At 35.7% G+C, this 19,119-nt stretch overlaps 1 protein-coding gene across 1 annotated transcript; it reads right to left on the bottom strand.

Moving 5' to 3' along the window:
* Positions 1-8,073: 8,073 nt before the first annotated feature.
* LOC148026053 (serine carboxypeptidase 24-like) lies at positions 8,074-17,766 on the bottom strand. The gene is made up of 10 exons (XM_087692185.1): positions 17,266-17,766; positions 16,354-16,461; positions 15,338-15,433; positions 15,099-15,191; positions 14,792-14,865; positions 12,182-12,477; positions 11,303-11,431; positions 9,751-9,843; positions 9,116-9,221; positions 8,074-8,557 (listed from the first exon to the last, which is right to left on the bottom strand). The coding sequence occupies exons 1-10, from the start codon at positions 17,738-17,740 to the stop codon at positions 8,414-8,416; spliced, it is 1,614 nt and encodes a 537-aa protein (XP_087548311.1). The 5' UTR covers positions 17,741-17,766; the 3' UTR covers positions 8,074-8,413.
* Between the last annotated feature and the right edge of the window lie 1,353 nt (positions 17,767-19,119).

Below are 19,119 nucleotides of genomic sequence, written 5' to 3' on the forward strand. Positions count from 1 at the left end.
ATTTCGCCTTCATAGCTCCATTGTTTGCTGAGTTTTAAACCGGCTTTTGTGAGAGACGATGGTAGAAGTTACTCTTCAATGGTCAATTGGCTCCGAATCACTGGAACGTGTTGTGCCCCTGAGGGATAGAAAGATTCTTGTGAGCTCTTATTTTCTTCAATCACTTCTACCCCCTGACCGGAAGCTGGTAGGTTTGTATGCTATTTTCCAACTTGATGCTTACAGTGAAGAGATCGCGTTCATGACCAACCGGATATCAATGGTGCGGAGCAATTTTTTCTCGATTCTTCTCTTTCATGTCAGTATAAAATAGTATATTGTGATACCACTTTTACCATGGACCAAGATGAAGGACTACACACTGTAGAAAATAGCAAACAAGCTCATTCACTTTCAGGACCTATTGTAGACATTACATCCGATTCCTTCGCAGAGACGTCATCTCAAACTTCTTCGCCACTTATAACAAATGCTTTTTGTGCACCCGTCTCAACTCCGAATATTGACTTAGAGTCGGATGATGGGCTTGATAGTCCTCATTCATTTCCACAAATAAAGAAAGAGATTTTACCTTGGATTGCTAATAGCCCTAGAGGAAAGAAGTTGAAGGCTTTATTGCAGATGAGTGAAGGCCCTTTTTTTGTTAGTGAGATTCCAAGAGAGTACAATGGTTATGTTGCTTTCGTTCTTCTACCGACATATGGCACATCTTCAAACATGGATGGGATGCAACAACAATATGATGGTCATGTCTGGATAAGACCCCATCCAACTAATATCTTCCTTGATGCTACTTCGAGAATTAGCCATTGCCTTGGAGACTTACAATGTCATTAATTCTATTATCCTTACTATGAGAGCAACAATCAACATAATAAAATGTATTTTCATGGTTACCTCAATAGCACAGTGAGCAAGGGGCTACTTGCAAGTGAAGAAAAACATTCAATCACGTGTCACTATTGTAGTAAATTTGTCACTTGTTATGCAACTTGTGATTGCAAAGTTTATTACATTTTGCCAAAGGACACAAGCATGGAGAGATTGATGCTTCATGTAGGCACTCACACACACAATATGCAACCAGGGACTTCAATGGCTGCAATTAAAAAATTTAGATCTCTAGTTCACTCAGTTTTGCAAGTGAATCGACACTGTGGTGCTAGGAAGATTCAAATGATTGTAGCAAAACAAATTATCACTGAATCTTTGACAACTAATGGTTCAATGGTGGAGGGAGAACAAGAGCTTACAAACTTTTTGGAGAAGTTGATGCCATTGGTTCAAAATCAGAGGTTAGTTTCTGTTATTCAAGTCTGTAAACTATGGTTTGTAGCATTGTTATTAGTTTAATAAACTTTCGTTTGTTGAGGTTGCAGGTTCAATAGTATCGTGACATGCCAGAAAAAAAAAGAAACATGTGTTGTTGGAGATGGCTTTGATAACATTTTGGAGTTGAAAAAAAGATGCATGTTTCCTTTTTTTCATGGCAGTAGATTTCCAGGGCAAGGAGGGGTGGGTGAAAAAAGTTACATTTTCAAGATGTTTACTAAAGGACCCGGCTCTGGAGTGGAATTGGTTAATCGAATGCGACGCTTAGGAAATGGAGACCTTTGCAAGTCTTGGATTCACTTTGACTTTACACACAAAATAGATGACTGGGCAACAATGTCTTGTTCTGTGTACAATCCATGGTTTGTTCGGGAACCTTACTTGTTTATCAATTTTCGTTGACATATTCTAGTTGCTAATCACTGTATTTCTTATTGCAGCTTGAAGGGGATCATGGTGATTGCTATTTGTGATACAAAGGAAGAGGATACAAAAACACAAATTATTTTTTGGAGATGCCTTAATAATGTGAAGCTCGAGTGTGGACACCCTCCTGCAGACTTTGCAGGTTTTATGGCGAATGAAACCGGTGCAAATTGAATGGCGATCCGCACTGTTTTCAATGTGGGACCTGACAATGTTTTGGAAGGAAGAGAGTGATCGTGTTTGTTTCACTGGGAACAAATATTACAAAAGCACACAACAAAATACGTGCCTTCAAACCTTTGGAGGCATCACTTGAATTTATGTGAGAGGTGACGCCTTTCAAAATCCATTGAAGAGGGCAAGAGGAATGCCACAGCTATACAAAATTGGTGGCAGCAAGTAGGACTACCTCGAGATAGTACCGTACCATTGAAGAGATGGATCAAATGGTGGGAGAATAGGATAGACCATTGGGGTAGTACTACACATGTAAATGTTTTTTCTTTTGTTTCTATTTGTTACATACACATGTACTAATATCATTGGGGTGGGAATACCCAAGTATGAAAACAAAATAGACATGTAAGAGGAATTGCTGAGTTTTTTATTGGGTTGCAGGCTTCCTTGAGTCCTTGGGAGAGGGCTTGTATTCCCAACACAAATCTTTCTGAGAGTGCGCATGCAAGTTGGTTGGCAGGGGAGGATGGAAAGAAGAAAATTGGTTTGTATGATGCATGCGTCACTGACTTGATCAACTCATATATTCAATGTTCAAGGCAACTGGCCTTCACAACTGGAAGATACTCTGGAAGTGGTCCCGACATGGATGCTCTTATTAATAGGGTGGTTGCAAGAAATACCCCTTCACCTCCATTCATAGCTCGAACAGTTCAAGGAGCAGTTCTTGGCACCCCCATGTACGGAGAGCCTTTCATTTCTGGAAATAAAGAAACAGTTCAAAGGAAAAGAAGAACTCTAGATGGTTGTAGCTCTCATAAACCTGGTTATGTAATGGAATCAAGGGATAGAAAACAAAAAGGACAACCACAAAAGATAAATTTTCAAAATAGAAATGACCAACCTACAGAAGTGGGCTTGGACCATGAGGTGCATGCAGTGCCGATTGAAATGGATCTCCCAACTAATATTGTCTCAGAGGAGGAAATGCATAGAAGTTTGTGGGCCATCCGGAGAATGCATGTTCATTGCAAACGAAAATGTTTTGGTATTATAAATAGAAAGAAGTGCTGCAATGTGATAGAAACTAGATCACTTGGGTTACTATGCCCTTCATTTTGGTCAAAGAGGGAATTTCAAGGTAAGCCTATTGCATGATGTGGAGCATACATGGGATGTTGATAAACAAGTTAAGCATGTGCCCTTGCGACCAAGGATTTGGTCTATTGACAAGGGCACCAATGCTTCTGCAGAGGAGATTTCAATTCTTATAAAAGGAGGTTTTATATTCAAGCATGATGGCATTCCACCTACCCCAAAAATACTACGACCCATGGGACAGAACCACTTACCTCTTCAAGTGCCAAGCGAAGAAAAAAATGGAGACATGGTATTTCTAAGGATGCAGAAAGAAAAATTGCATTGGCTGAGGCATTGGATGTAGTTTTCATGGAAGAGAAAGTAGTGGTGGCAAATGAGAAAGTCATATTTTATGTTATGTCAGAGCATTTGTATGAGGTGCATGTCAATCCCGAGCCCTTTTGCACGTGTCCTGACTTTCAAAAGAGAGAGTTGGAAAGTAAACCCTTCCTGGCCTACAAAAGCACATGTATTATGTCTACATTCGTGTGCTTGGGATGGACAAAAATCAACATATGATGATGCATCAACCTTCCCTTAAGCAAACTGATTTAAATTTTATGCTTGCCCTTCCGCGATGCATAAAATGCAAATCAAAGACTTGAGAGTTTTATGTTGGCTATTGTTCAATGAGATGGGGACCATGCAGTACTGAATGAAAGATTTAAAGGGCATATGAAGAAGAGATGGACGTTCATTTTGGATACATGATGTGAAGGGACCACATATTTGGTATTTTTCTTTTTGAGCATAATAAAAACTCTAGTAAAAGTAGACATTATTAATCATGGACCAGTTATCCATTTGTGGACATGATTGGACGAGGATCTAAACGTGGAATTATTGATCATGCTTTTTTGATTCATTGAGGGGGCCATCTATTTATAGGTTAGGGATCTCTTTATAAACTATGCTTATTTAGTATGCAAAGTAATTTCATTTTTCCTGATTTGATGCTCCAACTTCATTTTTGTTGAGCCAATTTTTTTTCAAGGTAATCTAGATCTTGCTCCTCTTCTCCTATTATGAAAAGTATGCAAGTTTATTGTTTGCCTTTTGCTATGATGAATACATCCATAAAGCTTGGTATTCACTGAGGGGGGTACCTATTTGTAGGTGATGGATCTCATTATAAATCATGCTTATTTTGTGTACAAAGAAATTTTATTTTTCTTAATTTTAATGCTCCAAGTTCATTTTTGCTAGTTGTGATAATTTTTTTCTCAAGGTAATCTCAATTTTGATCATAAAGCTTGTTGATCACTTCGTTTTAATTCCCCTCAGAGGATTGTCTATTTATATGTGAAATATCTCTTTATAAATCATTCTTGTTTTGTGTGCAAAGCATTTTCATTTTTCCTGGTATTGATGTTCCAAGTTCGTTTTTGTTAATTGTGATACTTTTTTCTTAAGGTAATCTTGATCTTTGTCCTTTACTCCTATTATGGAAAGCATGGTTACATAGAATCTAATCATGTATCATCTACTCTAGTCACATTTCTAATATATATTATGGTTGCTTCTCCTTCCCATGTTACACCTTCTCAATTGTTTGCTTCCCCTTATCGCGTTATCAAGGTGTTTTTTATCTAAACCATGTTCTAATTTCTAATTTTCATTTGTTAATTGGGTATTTTTTAATCTAAACCATGTTTCATCTAACCTTTGATTGGCAAGTCTACTATTGATATAAACCATGGCCAAGTTTGATGTTGAACCAAACCATGATATGGTTGCTTCTCGTCCTTATGCAACATCCATAGTCAATTCTACTAATTTTTATTTTTAGGACAAGGTTTTCTTTAAATTCTACATGAGTCAAATCATGCCTAAACCTACACAAGAGGAGCTAGACATGAGAAAGACCTTTAGAACCGCAAATGGTAAACTAGATTCGTTGTCAAAAGCTACAAACTATGATGAGAAGTGGTCAATAAATGATGCAACCTTTGCCATTGGAAAGGTTGAACAAATACTTGGACAAATTTTTCAACAAGAGGATGAAAAAGATATATCCCTTGTAGATATGTTAGAGTTAAAGCTCCCTACATCCATTGCATATATGAGAAGCTTTGGAGTGATTAGTAAAAAAGATGAGGAAGATATTGACATTTGTTGCTATCAAGTCCACATATCGATACTATATAATAGTTATATATAAGTGGCTTTCATAATTTGCCTAAATAGCTGCAAGAGAAATAATTATATTTTCCTATATTGAGTTCTTTTTGTGTTTTGTTTAGATTGACTCATAATTTTAGAGATTAGTCTGATTGATAAGGGTACTTTTTGATATGTGTGGTAGAAACCCAATTTTGTTCATTTTTCTCTCTACGGTATATTTTGAGAGTTTGAAAAAAAGGTCCCTTGAATAGCTTGTTTAATACAAATTTTCAATATGGGTAACAAGATTATCCCTCATAAAGTTACAAATTTTGTAAAAAAACTCCAAGTTTTGGCAAATACATTGAAAAACTCCAAGTTTTGGAAAATTTTGTGAAAAAACTTCAAATTGGGGGCTTGCTTTTTTAAATCCCCCAAGTTCAATGGACAAGATTAAATATTTCTCATCAACAAAGTTCAAGAATTTATTGTGCAAAAGTTCATGATGATCAAAATATCAAGCATATAGGTGGTAAAAATGCTACTTTGGTCTTTAATAATCCCCTTCCTACCATTGTATTGTAGGAACTAATTACTAGTAGATATGATTACTATGATCAAGACCTACTCTTCTTAGAAGCTATTCCATTTTTAATTTCAACAAAAAATCTAATATTTTGGACACATCCTTTATTGAAGATGAGCTATTCAAAGTGGTGTCATGTATGAAGAAGGATAAGAAACTTGACTAAGATGGCTTATTGATGGAATTCTTTTGAGAAGTACTAAGAAATTTTTAGGAAAGGCCTCATAATAATATATGGTTGTATATGAAGGACTGGAAAATGTTAGTGTTGGTATTAGTAAGTTTATTTCTAAGTTGGCAACAAGGCCACCTTGTAAAAGTTGGGGAAGGTTAATGTTGGGTTACTAACTTCATTCCTAAGTCCACAACAAGGCTAATTTGTAATAATTTGGATCCAATCAATCTGTTGATCAATGTAGTCTATAAAATAATGGGAAAGGCACTAAGCTACTCAATCACCTCCGTTCTACCATGGATTGTTCATCATAATCAAATCAGAATCGCCCATGGGCATAGAATCCAAGTGACTATTCCAATTCTAATATTTTCAATTGATCATGCTTTGGTGTCTAATCAGAGGTTTCTTCTTATCAATCTTAATCTCAATGAAGTGTTTGATGGAATATGCTAGGACTTAATCATGCTTATCCTTGGCAAGGAAGGATTCATGCATGGTTTCTGTAAGGTGACTAGTGCACTTATATTCTCTAATGCCTTGACTTGTTTGTCCATCAATTTCTATGTTTGGGATGCTTTTCTCTTAAGATGCTCAATCCCATCAAGAGTTCCCCTTGTCTCCGCTATTTTTTCTTTAGTTTTTGATCCCCTACCCAAAAACATGAACTTTTTGGTTCAAAAGAAGAATATAAGAGTGCTAGTGATGCTTGATGGCCCCATATTTAGCATGCAGATACTTATAGAAAACAATTTATATATATATATAAAGAGAGAGTGAGTGACACTATGCAATCTATACGAGGAGTTTTATGAAGTCTCTAGTTGTGGCTAAAAGTGAGGTGCTTACATTGCATTATGATGAAGACAACACACTATTAGCTAAGTTCCACTTAAAGGGTGTTGGTCTAAGAAAAGTGATCAAGTACTTGGGCTATCCAAATGGTATAGGTGTGATAGCCCAACAACAATTAGATTAAATGTAAGATGAGATCAATGTCAAACTTAGTTACGCAAGCGCCCTTCCTTTGTATTTGTTATGAAATAAAATTATCTTAAAACATGTCTTTCAACGATTATGACTTTTTTTGAAGCTTGATGGGTATAATGGGTCCCCACTTCATAAAGTTAAGACCAAAGTTGAGATCCACAAATAAAAGGTGATTGATCCTATCTTGTGGAGTATTGAAAAAGAAAGACTTACATTAGTCAATTCAAGCTGTAAGGAAAATAGTTAGGAAATCATGTCTAATCTTAATTTAGTTTTTCTAGAAAGTGACAACAAAGAAATTCCCTATGTGGGATAGTCCAATATGAAAATGGGTCTCAATCCCATCAATATATCTAGATGCCAATCTCATCAATATATTCATTGTTTCTTCTTAAGGAAGACTCTATTTGCCATGTGCTTTGCGACTCAAAGAGTACTAGGGTAACTTGGCATTAAAAGTTTCAAAAATGGATTGTTTCAAAGGGTTTCATGATACCATCACATGGAAATAGGTGCTTTCATGGGAAGAGGGGAAGAACGACCCTAGGATTTCTTACTTTCTAGAATGTAATAAGAGGGATGGTATTTATGTCTCTCTAGGATGTTAGAAATAAGGTCTTTTAGAGTGCAACATGGGTTTTGGTTAGTCCAACAAACCATTTTGTCAAAGTTGTCAATTGGATTTCAAGGATTCTAGATCCTCTAGGGAAAGAAGATTGTATCAAGGCTCTTTTTGCAAAGTTTACTAGCTATGCTTGTCAGTGATAAACTATGAAGTACTTAGTTCATTATAAATTTGATAGCATTTAAGAAAAGGTTCCTTTTACTTTATTTTTATGAAAACTATCTTCTACAAAAAGAATTCTATTATTTAGATAGTTTTCAAGAATAGGATAAACATTTACATTTTTAGAAACTTCATTCACCATTATCTAATATATGCACAAAGGCTTTGCACGTGGTATAAGCATACATGAGTATGGTCATAATGATTTCTTTAAATTTTTTAATTTCTTTAGCCATTATCCTTGCTTGAGGTGTTCATGTACAATCTAGAAAGTATATTTTATGAAATTCTTTAAGGTTGTGCTAATCTCTCAATATAGAGTAAATAAAAAGGTGACACCATGGGGTCATTGTTTGGATGAATGAAGGTTGCACCATCCTTGAAGCTTGTGCTAATTCCTTAGTATAGAGTAAATAAAAAGATTACATCATGGGGTCATTGTTTGAATGAATGAAGGTTACACCTAAACCACTCTTGCAACAATCAAATTTATTTGGTTTTATTGGATTTTTAGGAAGTCATTGGGTGTGAAGTGTGACAATCAGGATGTGTCCTTCTTGCTCAAAGCTCATGATGTAGTAAAGAAAAGCTTTAGAGACCCATTTCAAATATATTACTCTTTCAAGTAATTCAAAGAAAAATGTAAATTAGAGAACATGATGCTCTCTAATTTGTGGGTATACTAATGTTTTGCAACTCATGAGCTTGGCAGTGGGGTCCCAGTAAGGAATTGTTTAAGAAGGGCAAGGGCACGCCCTGGTTGGAAAGAAGGAACCATGTGTCCAGCTGCTCTCACAGTGGCATACGTTATTCCTTCATATACTTGACTCCAACCAGCTACCTGCATGTACAAAGCTATGCTTAGTAGGTGATTTTTCTAATGCATGTGTTAACATAACTTATCATTAGACAGTGTTGCACTTAGGCCTTTGTAAGAGCATATTTTCCAACTATAGCTCTTTAAAGCTCACAATATTGCAATGTGAAATAGAAGTAGACCACTATCTATCCAGGAAATCTATGGCCTTGTAGTTTATGTCAATGTACTTATATTATTTCTAGTGAGAAACTACATTATTTACCAGAATAAATGTCATGACAACATCTAGTATATGTGGATCAACTTTTTTGTATAGAGCCTTTGAGCTTTATGAAAGTGATGATGTTGCCATACAAAGTTTTCAAAGGGAAATTCTACTTACTAACTATGATGTGATATCTACTCAAATTTAGTATATTTTGCATAGTCTCAATAACTCATTTAGTTATAATAAAAAGGAGATCTACATTTCATGAAAGACAAACTTTATTTGTTTGTGGTAGGATAACATATGTGATACTAGGCTCTTAATACCAAATGTTTGTACATATGTAAAATATATAGATTTAAAAAAACTACCTGTTGTTCATAATACCAAGGGTACCAATCTATCTTTGTAGGGAGATTCATGGACTCGATAGAATAGCGAGTTGATAAGACCGGTATGATGCCATCCCAATCACCACTAGACCAATTAACATATATAGAAGGGGTTTTTAGAGTAATGAAAGATAATTAAGAAATTGAAAAGCTTAGTATAACATAGAAAATAATGTGTATGCTAGAAACCTAATTTTCTCGCATTTGTAAATAAGCTTTTAAAAACTATTCTTCAAAGATGTATGAGGAGGAAACATATAATTCATGTGTATATGATATCTTAGTACATTTAACACATATTTGTATCCTAGCTACTTAATTAAGTAATGCTTTATTGGTCATATCTTATTATAAATACAGTATTCCATGTTCAAAATGGTGAAAATTTCTTAACTTTATTCTCATTACATTTTATAAGATGGAGTAGATTAGTAACATATTTCCATGCTCCCTTAAGATTAAAGTGGATTAGAATGCCTACATATTCGAAAGAATTCTTGCAAGATAACATAATGATAGCAGATGCTACAAGCTAAACATTGTAAGATTAAAAAGAACCATATTTTCCAAGGCAATGCACTTTCATTGGGATGTTTGCAAACAAACATTTTCACCTGAACATCCAAATGCGTATGTTTGACTTCATGAGCTCCTTTAAGGTGGGAAACATTGAGTCGGGACTATCATTCCATGATTTTATCACATCACTACACCATGCAAAAGACAAAAATGTTATATTATAAACAAAAGAAACATCATCTTGTGCTCAAGTAACACAAACTAGAAAGATATTTTGGCTAGAATTTAAAGTGATATATTCTACTTTACAAATAGAAATCTCTCACCTTTTACTCAAGATTTTTTTTAAAAAATCATATTTTTATGGTTACTAACATATAAGTTGATTTTTTTCTTACCCACATTTTTTGTCACCATAGGTTCAACCAACCCTCTAGTTTTGAAAGATACGTCCATATGGTTAGATATCATATTCCTGTTGGTTAATGTGACATGCCACACCATACTTAGGTATTCATACGATTTTAGACTTGTACCTTGCTCTTTCTTTAATGTTATAATTTCAATTTTAATCAAATGTTTTAAACCTAGCATGCATTTGCTAGCATGGTTATACATGCCCTCTTATGTACAATTCCCTTCTATTCAAAACAAATGGATACTGGTCCTCTTTCAAAACAATGTAATGTGTAAGAATCCCGAGTGTATTCTAAAAGACGAACTGCACCTTCAATTCTTAAAAACAAAAATGAGCCAATAGTAGGAATGCTGCCAAAATATTTCACAACTCGATGTGGATTTATTATTCTACAAATGTTTATTTTGGTCATACTAAATATGGATGTGTCATATAAAAGGCACATGCAAAAGTGAATACATAAAATAACAAGGACAAATACAATGAATGAAAAAGGAAGCATCTACAATGTGCTTAACATGAGATCTCATCATAAGGAAAGTCATTTTAGAAATACACTAGACTATTCACATTGAGCAAGCATCAATATATCCACAAGTAAGCCCACTTCATTATATTTATTCTAGCTAATCTTAGGTTCTTTAGCCTAAAATAGGCATATCTCTTTATAATCACATGTCACAACAGAAGAGATTCGTATATTTCATGAACCAACCATTGATAGATCCCCTCATGGGCTTCATCAGTCACTTGTGTACCCACCTCATTATATTAAGTGTGCTAGACCTAGGGTCCTTTGTCTACTCTATCTTGGATCTCTCTCTCTCTCTCTCTCTCTCTCTCTCTCTCTCTCTCTCTCTCTCTATCTCTTTATGCACACACACACACATAGAGGCATAGATATAAATATATATATGTTGAATAGAACGACTCATGCTTCATGATAATTGTACATGTACACACTCTTATGCACACACTTTTCTATAAAGCTCCTTTATGTGAAGGAAGCTCAGTAGAGTGTCACATGAAGCAATGGATAAGGCTCCATCTATTATTCTTTGTCCTATGTCTAGACACATGCATAGTGTAGGCACACACACACACACACACACACACATGTATGCATGCACACATGTGCATGCACAACCATATACAAGAGTTAAGATTGCATAAGTTTTTCATTTTCAACATAAAAAGTTTCTATAGCCCAAGTGTTATCATCTTTATACCTGCATGCACTCCATGAAGTTTCCTTAGCATGTAAGGCATGTTGAACATCCTCTCGGTTCAAATAAGCATCAACATAATAATCAATGCATGGGTCATATCCAGCTACACCAATTGTACTTGGGATGTTTCGACTAAATTGTAGTTAGGAAATAATGTTAAAAATTGATGTTAGATAGAGAAAGAGAGAGAGGGGGAGGGAGAAATTGATGAGTTTTTACATGCTCCATTACTATTCATTAATGCCTTCCAATATTTAGTGTTTTACATATAATACTCTTTATTGATCTCATGAAAGTCTACTTGTCATTTGAATAAACAAAGCTAATTTATGAACATCAAGTAAGTTTAGAAAATAATTAAATGATTAAATGTAAACAAACTTGATAAGTTTATATTTTATGAGATGCCAAATGTGCACACTTTTTTTGTTCTATCTATGCATTGACTTGAACAATAGATCTAACATGTCTTCTATCCAATTATACTTAAGTATTTTTCTATAAACTCAAGGAATTATGACCTAACATGATGTGCATGCATAAGATTCACCCTCAAGTATGAAGTTTGATATAAATTATATCCAAGAAATGTCAATAGCCCTTCTAATATCACTTGTACTAAACATCGTGCATTCATATCCTATTAGTTACCAATCATGCTATGCTACTATTTGCCTAAAATATCATGCATTAATTCCTTAAATTGATCTAAATAACTATATTCTTGGATTCATGTTAGTTACCAATCATGCTATGCTACTATTTGCCTAAAATATCATGCATTAATTCCTTAAATTGATCTAAATAACTATATTCTTGGATTCATGGATCCTAACTACATTGGTTTCTTTATATGCAAAATGTCATATATGTCATACAAAGTTTCTTACCAATGAAGAAGACATTGGCTTCTTTTTGATTTTTGGTTTCGATGAAGATAGAGTGTCATTCAAGCAGACATCGACATAAATACCATATATATCAATTACAGAATATTGCTCAAAAACATCATCAAGAAGCTCAATGCATGCATTGCTTGCTCGACTTCCTTGAGAGTAATCATTGCAAATTTTTGTAATGTTTTGATAAAATGTATCAGAGAGTATTGCATGACTCCAAGCATAATCCACACGGCCCTTTATATCTAAGCTGTCATCTATCAAAGCATTACCCATCTGCAAAAATGGCATCATTCCATTATGTAATGACAACATCTTGAGAAGTTCTTCTATAGGACAATAAAAATTTATTGTCTTTACCCCCTAATTTTTTATCTTTTAGAAACACATTAATGGAAAAAGAAATATCACATATTTTACACATTTACAAACACATGTAGCCCAAGTCAAGAACAAGGTGAAGAGATGAGGGAATGTAAGGATGAGGAGTTTGGTATTCCAATTTTTTGTACACCTAGTATAAGAAAAACCAACGCTGATATAAAGGAATCACAAAGGAAAATAGTTTTCTTTTTGATGGACTAGGTGCATGTGAACACACATTAATTTATAAGTCCTTTCTTGAAAACTATAGAGTATCAAATGATAGCATTGGCCACTACATTGACATTAGAAATTGCTATGTTGCTTTTGCCTAATGGATGCACCATTAACTCAAAACTCAAAATACCCTTGAAAGTTTTTACTCCATCCATTGCAACATTCCTTTAGAGTATGACACTCCTAAGTTGTTATAGTAAACAATCCTCATCATATGGGATGAGATTCCTAAGTTGTTGTGGTAAATAGGCATCATCATATGGGATGAGACTCGTACGATGCATATGAGGATGTATATATACACTTTTGAGATCCATGATATGTCATTGAGATGAAATGCGACTAATAATTTGGTTTAGTTGTAGATGCATATTATGGTTTATAAAAAGTTATATCCTATACTTAGAATTGAAAATAACATGGGGCCTCTTCTATCATGTACAACATGCAAAATCTTATTAAACATGGTAAGGAGATCCTAATGGTTATGTATATAAACTTCTTCATGCATGGCTCTAAGTGATCACATGCTTTCTCTTTATACTTCCTTATTATTATGGATTTAATTAGGCTAATATCTTTATTTATTCTTAAATGTTTATGTGCTCTCCATATTAGGTATTTGTTCTAAAAAATCTTGCATCCCTACTCTTTAAGGAGGCTTCACCCCATCAACTTTTTTGTTTCCTTACTAGCATAACATATTTTTGTATAGTAACTTGTCACACTCACACACACACAACATGGCATGGTTCCTTGGTTGGGTGTAATTAGGCATGAACATTTAGGACAAAACATAGGCAAACACTCATACCTGACACATGATCTAAAATCACATTAACTTCATTCCACTCAATAATTGCTTAGAACAAATCATGAACTGAAAATTGTGATCAATACTCAAAAAGAAAAATTCTAGGGAATGATACAAGTTTTAGAAAGAGTATCTAGAGTTCCATCATCATTGCTTCCATAATCAATAGCATACAAATACATTAGGACATCTCAAGAGTAACTAAAACACCATGTAGATCCAAAGTGACACATCAATGAACTAGACATGTCTTATGGAATTTGGAATTTGTGGTTTGGGCCCAAACACATGGCACATAGAGAGGATCAAAATCCACAATGTCAATTCCCTTGTTTAAAGCATGAACTCTATTACTTACTAGAGTCTCAAATGACAAAGTAGAAACCTGCTTATCAACCTACAACTAAAGCTAACTTGCCCTTTATTCTAGTTGTTACATGCAACATAAGTAAGAGCTAATGGATGGCCCTTTGGTTGCATGTGCATCCATCTATGCTTGTGAAGCTTTGACCATCATGGTTTCCACATGTAATCAAGCACGAACATCAAGACAAAGACACATACCCGACACTAGGTGCACAATGGCATTAGCTTCATTGCATTTGCTTAATTATTATTCAAATCAAATAGCAAACATTGAAATTGTGATCAAAACTTAGAAAGAACACTGCTATGTAAGAGCTATGTAGAGAATATGTAGAGTTCCATTATCATTGCTTCGATGATGAATACTAATTGAAATGACATGCAAGTCTAAATTGACACATTAATTGACTTGGACATGGCTTATGCCACTTGGCATTTGTCTAGCTTGTTTGGTACCCAAACATTGGTTGCAACACTAGGAATCTATAAAGCTTACACATGGCTCCCATTAAAAGGAAATAATATATATCGTTGGTTTCCAAAATAATATAGGGAGGAAGTGTTTGATAGTTGGTATGTGAGCTAATACTTTATCTATAGATGTTAGCACCATGGTACAATTCTATTAAGAAACTTACTCCAAATGATAATAAATCTTAAGCTATAACCCAAGATAATCAAGATGTACACATTAAAAACTACAAATCAATGTTTTAAAATAAGATAAAATAAATTCTCACATTTAATTAACTACAACCAAAACATGAATAAGATTCTTTAATTAAGGCATGTATCGTTTGAGAAACTTACTAATATTCCCTTTAAGGATATCTCAATGTTGTTCATATCAATAATAACTTTGGCAAGTTGTGGAATGTAATGTCCTATAAAAAGGATATCATGTCAAAAGTCTAAATTTTTAGGATAGAATGTAAATGAAACTCAAGTTGTAATGAATAGTTGCTTGCTATTTTGTGTAGTGAATGATTGTTTTGAGGAAGTACAGTCATGTGTTGATAGTATAGAAAATAACTTATGTGTGCATGTATGTGTGTGTGTGTGTGTGTGTGTGTGTGTGTGTGTGTGTGTGTGTGTGTGTGTGTGTGTGTGTGTTGACCTGCATAGCTTTCCCCAGCAATATAAAAATCTCGTGACTTATATCCTGGGAATCTCTCAAACCAACCGACCAAAAAGTTGTATGCATCCTCAGCTAATGTTTCAATCATGTCAACAGACAAAGTAGAGAAGAAAAGGTTAGTGGCCATCTAAATTGTAATTAGTCAATGTATACATATTGGACATCAATGCAAACTTCCATATTTGATTGTGTAGGATCATCACAACATCACTACACACCCGTTAGAGCATCTCCAAATTGTTGGTAGTCAGACGAGGTGTTGGAGTAAGAGAATCCCACACCCGCAGGGGACTCAAGGAATAATAAGTTGACCTCTACATCAATATTAAAAACACAAAAGGTAAAAACATGCTAGTTTATCCTTTAGGATGACACAAGAAAAAGATGAGCTTGCCGTTACAAAAGATTCAAGTTGAACCATACATTTTCGATAAAATAGCTTTATTGGATAAAATTTCCTTATCATATGATGAAGACTTGCATGTTGTTGCAAATTATAGGATCTTGAAATTTTATAAGAGTACAAATCTTAACTTTGAAAACATTGTTTTCTTTTGTTTTTTCAAGGTTTCACTTTTAGAAGAATGAAACCATGATTAGGGTAAAAGAAACTACCAAACTGAAGATAAAACAAATTGCAATAGGTGCATACTCATCCATCAATACATCATGGGGGATTCACTAGTAGTAATAAGGAGATGTCACCTACGTGGAAGAAATATATGAAAATACCCCTTATCTACCCCCTATTTATGGGACCTTACCTTATAAAATGTACTTTCTTTCCCTTAAATAACCCCCCTCCCTTACACTCGCGTGGTACCATACGGTAAACCCTAGTGGACCCCCTGAGCATTAAATAGGGTTGTGTTTATACAAGTTTGACAAAAAAGGAAAAGCAATGATTTCTTCGGGGCTTATTGATTGACTGGACTATACTTTTAAGATTTGCTTTCCAAGGAAGACTACTAAACATTTCCATTGAGCCATGCATAGTATGAATGTCAAACATACTATGCAAAGGCATAGAAACTATACATATACTACCTTCTAAACATTACAAAGCACATATTAACTCCTACACTTTCATTTTTCACGATTTTGTTTTGAAAAGGTTGTTCTTTGTTTTTTCAAAGTTATAAGAGGACTTATTTTCAAGGGAGTATCTTTGATTGGAAGCACATGTTGATGATTACCAAAAGAATATGAATGGAGACATGTGACCATTGGGTACCTTTGTTCCAAGCATATTCATTGATTGTGACACTAGCTCCATTGGAGTTCACTCGCAAAGGTCCGATTTCCTCGGATTGGCCAAATCCAATAGAAGAACAGCCAGGGCCTATTTAAACAAAAGCATTAGTACACATTTCAAATTCAAAAAACTTGATGCTTACTTGTGGTAAGCTACATGATCAAATAAGTGAAAGCATTTATGTTAGGATAGACTACATATAAATTTAGATTCACTCAAAGTTGTGCAATGATTGATGTGGAGGTGAATTATAGCTTTTGTGGTGAAGATGGTTGATCAAAGACGGGTCAAAAGAATTTTGTGGTGAATAGTACGATTGCAAAAGGAGAGTTGTTGGGGCAAGCAAGCTTTGGAAGTGCATCCCATCGAACCATTGGGCATACTTGTTCTTGTTGCCATTGTATCAAGGACTATGTTACCAAGGGTGCACATGTACTAGAGTCGTGGGATATTGGATCCCACATATATGTTGTGCATGTGCACACACAAGAGGATAATTGCGAGATATCTACTTGGAAGATGTTGAGGAATGAACGTGACCAAGGGGGTATTGGATCCGACATATATGTGCACATACCAGACGATAATCGAGAGATGTCTCCTTGGAAGATCTTGAGCAATGAATGTACGATTGACGTGTGAGCGAATGATTCGATGATGGAGAATCAACTGGAAGGTGATCAAACCAATCCATTTCATGGCGGCCCCACGAGGAGTTACCAAAATTAGGATGATCAAGGAATCGCCAACTAGTTTGAAGAGCGATGATCGCGATGTTATTAAGTAGTGCGTCCATATTAATGCATAGCGATGATCTTAATGCTGATCGCGATGTTATTAAGTAGTGCGTCCATGTTAATATAGAAACTCAATTACATACGAAAAGATTACCTCCGTTGAGCCAGAGGACCAAAGGCTTGGAGGCAGGGCTGGAGGCGGCCTCAAAGAACCAGTAAAAGAGGGCACGCCCATGGGATTCGTTCACTGTGACGTAGCCGGCATACTGAGCAAACCCAAGGTTACTCTGGGGCTGCCCCGGCAGACCCACCACAAGGTCGTCTTCCTTGCTGGTGCCGCTGCTCATTAATTCACCACCATTTATATCATTGCTCTTACTACTCGTCATCAGCTTCCTATAACTGCTCATCGTCGTCACCTCCTGCTCAGTATCTGCACCAGTAGCATATTCATCGTATAATATCGCATATTCAATTCCGCTGTCGAAGCTGCCCGCTTCCCTTGATGATGGGGCATGATCCAGTACAGCCTCAACCTTCCAAATCTGCGGAGATTTGAGTATTACGTTAACCGCAATCAGAGCTGCAGCAATTAGGCTCATTAATGAGCTGCAGCTGATCCTCTCCATTGTCGACCAGCTGCTGATCAGTACTGGGAATTATTAAGCTTGCGATTCATGAGGACTGCCGCTGCGATGATTTATACCTCTTTGGCCGGCGCCCTGGATCCCCCATCCCTCCGGCCTCTGTCTTTCTCTCTGTCTCTGTCCCTCTCGCACCCGAAAATTTTAATGCGAGATGTGAGACACCCATCCAAAACAATAATCTTTCACCTTCCTCGTTTTGATATGCTTTAAAAAACCTTCGTCCTCACCTTGCCGTCACACGTTTGTCAATTTGTTCATGTCGGTTTTTCACTCTCTTCATAGGATTATCCACCAAGTTCCCAAGTCTGAAAGATAGGCCTCACAACCCTTCAATCGTCTCCTACCATGGTTATCTAACATTAGCTTAAGATAACTACTTTCCTATCATCTCTCAAACTTAAGTGGAACATTGCATTTGTTTAAAGAGAGTGAGAAATGAGGGGGAGTGATATACATCAACCACTTTATTAATAAGGTATAGTCTCAACTCAATCCCCCTAAAATAACATTGATGATCTAGGATGACACACTAGGATAATTGATATTCGATCATTCCTAACTTGATCTAATCTAGCTTTTTAGATTTTTAATGGAATCCTCTTGGCTAACCAAGACCACTTTGTTGTATTAAAAATCCATGGGCAATTTAAGCACCTGCTTCCCTTGACGAGTAGCTTTAGTCTTGTAACTAATTTAACACAATTTATCCACCTCTCTCTGCACTCTTCATTTCATGTTCTCTCCTCCTTCTCTTTCTTTCTCTCTTTCTCTTTCTTCGTTGCCCCTCTCTTTGCTTCTCTCTGTCCCCTTGTTTTTTCTCACTCATTCTCCTCTCTCCCTCCCTTTCTATCTCTCTTTCTATCTTTCTTTGTTATCTTTCATGTTTATAATCTCTCTCTCTCTCTCTCTCTCATTTCATTTCTTCTTGTCCCTCTCTCATTTCCTCTCTTTCTCCCTCAATGCACCTCATTCTCAAGAAAAACAATCAAAAGAAAAGAAGAAAAAACAATAATAAAACAAGAGGAGGCAATGTCCTTACCGCAAATGCCCGAGGATGGATTCTTCATCTCCTCTTTGCAGCCGCTCCTCTTCCTCCTTCGTGCACTTCTCCCTCTTCTTCGTGAATGGCAGTGGCAATAGTGAGAAACTCTCATTCTCTCTCATTCTCTCTTCCTCTCCCTCTCCCTCCCAAATCCGCGATCTCTTTCACTCTCTCTCAAACTCTTTGCAAAAAAATGACATGCTCGGGTTTTATCCCATTTCTTTTTCCTAGAGCGGCATCACTATTTATGTCGCATTTACGACACAAATAGTGACACTAGTAATTTGTGTCAAAGATGCCCGTCGTGCTATATCCCCAT

The sequence above is a fragment of the Lygodium microphyllum genome, chromosome 14, assembly GCF_053477565.2.
Source record: "Lygodium microphyllum isolate KBCC chromosome 14, Lygodium_microphyllum_v1.1.10, whole genome shotgun sequence".
NCBI classification, from domain to species: Eukaryota; Viridiplantae; Streptophyta; class Polypodiopsida; order Schizaeales; family Lygodiaceae; genus Lygodium; species Lygodium microphyllum.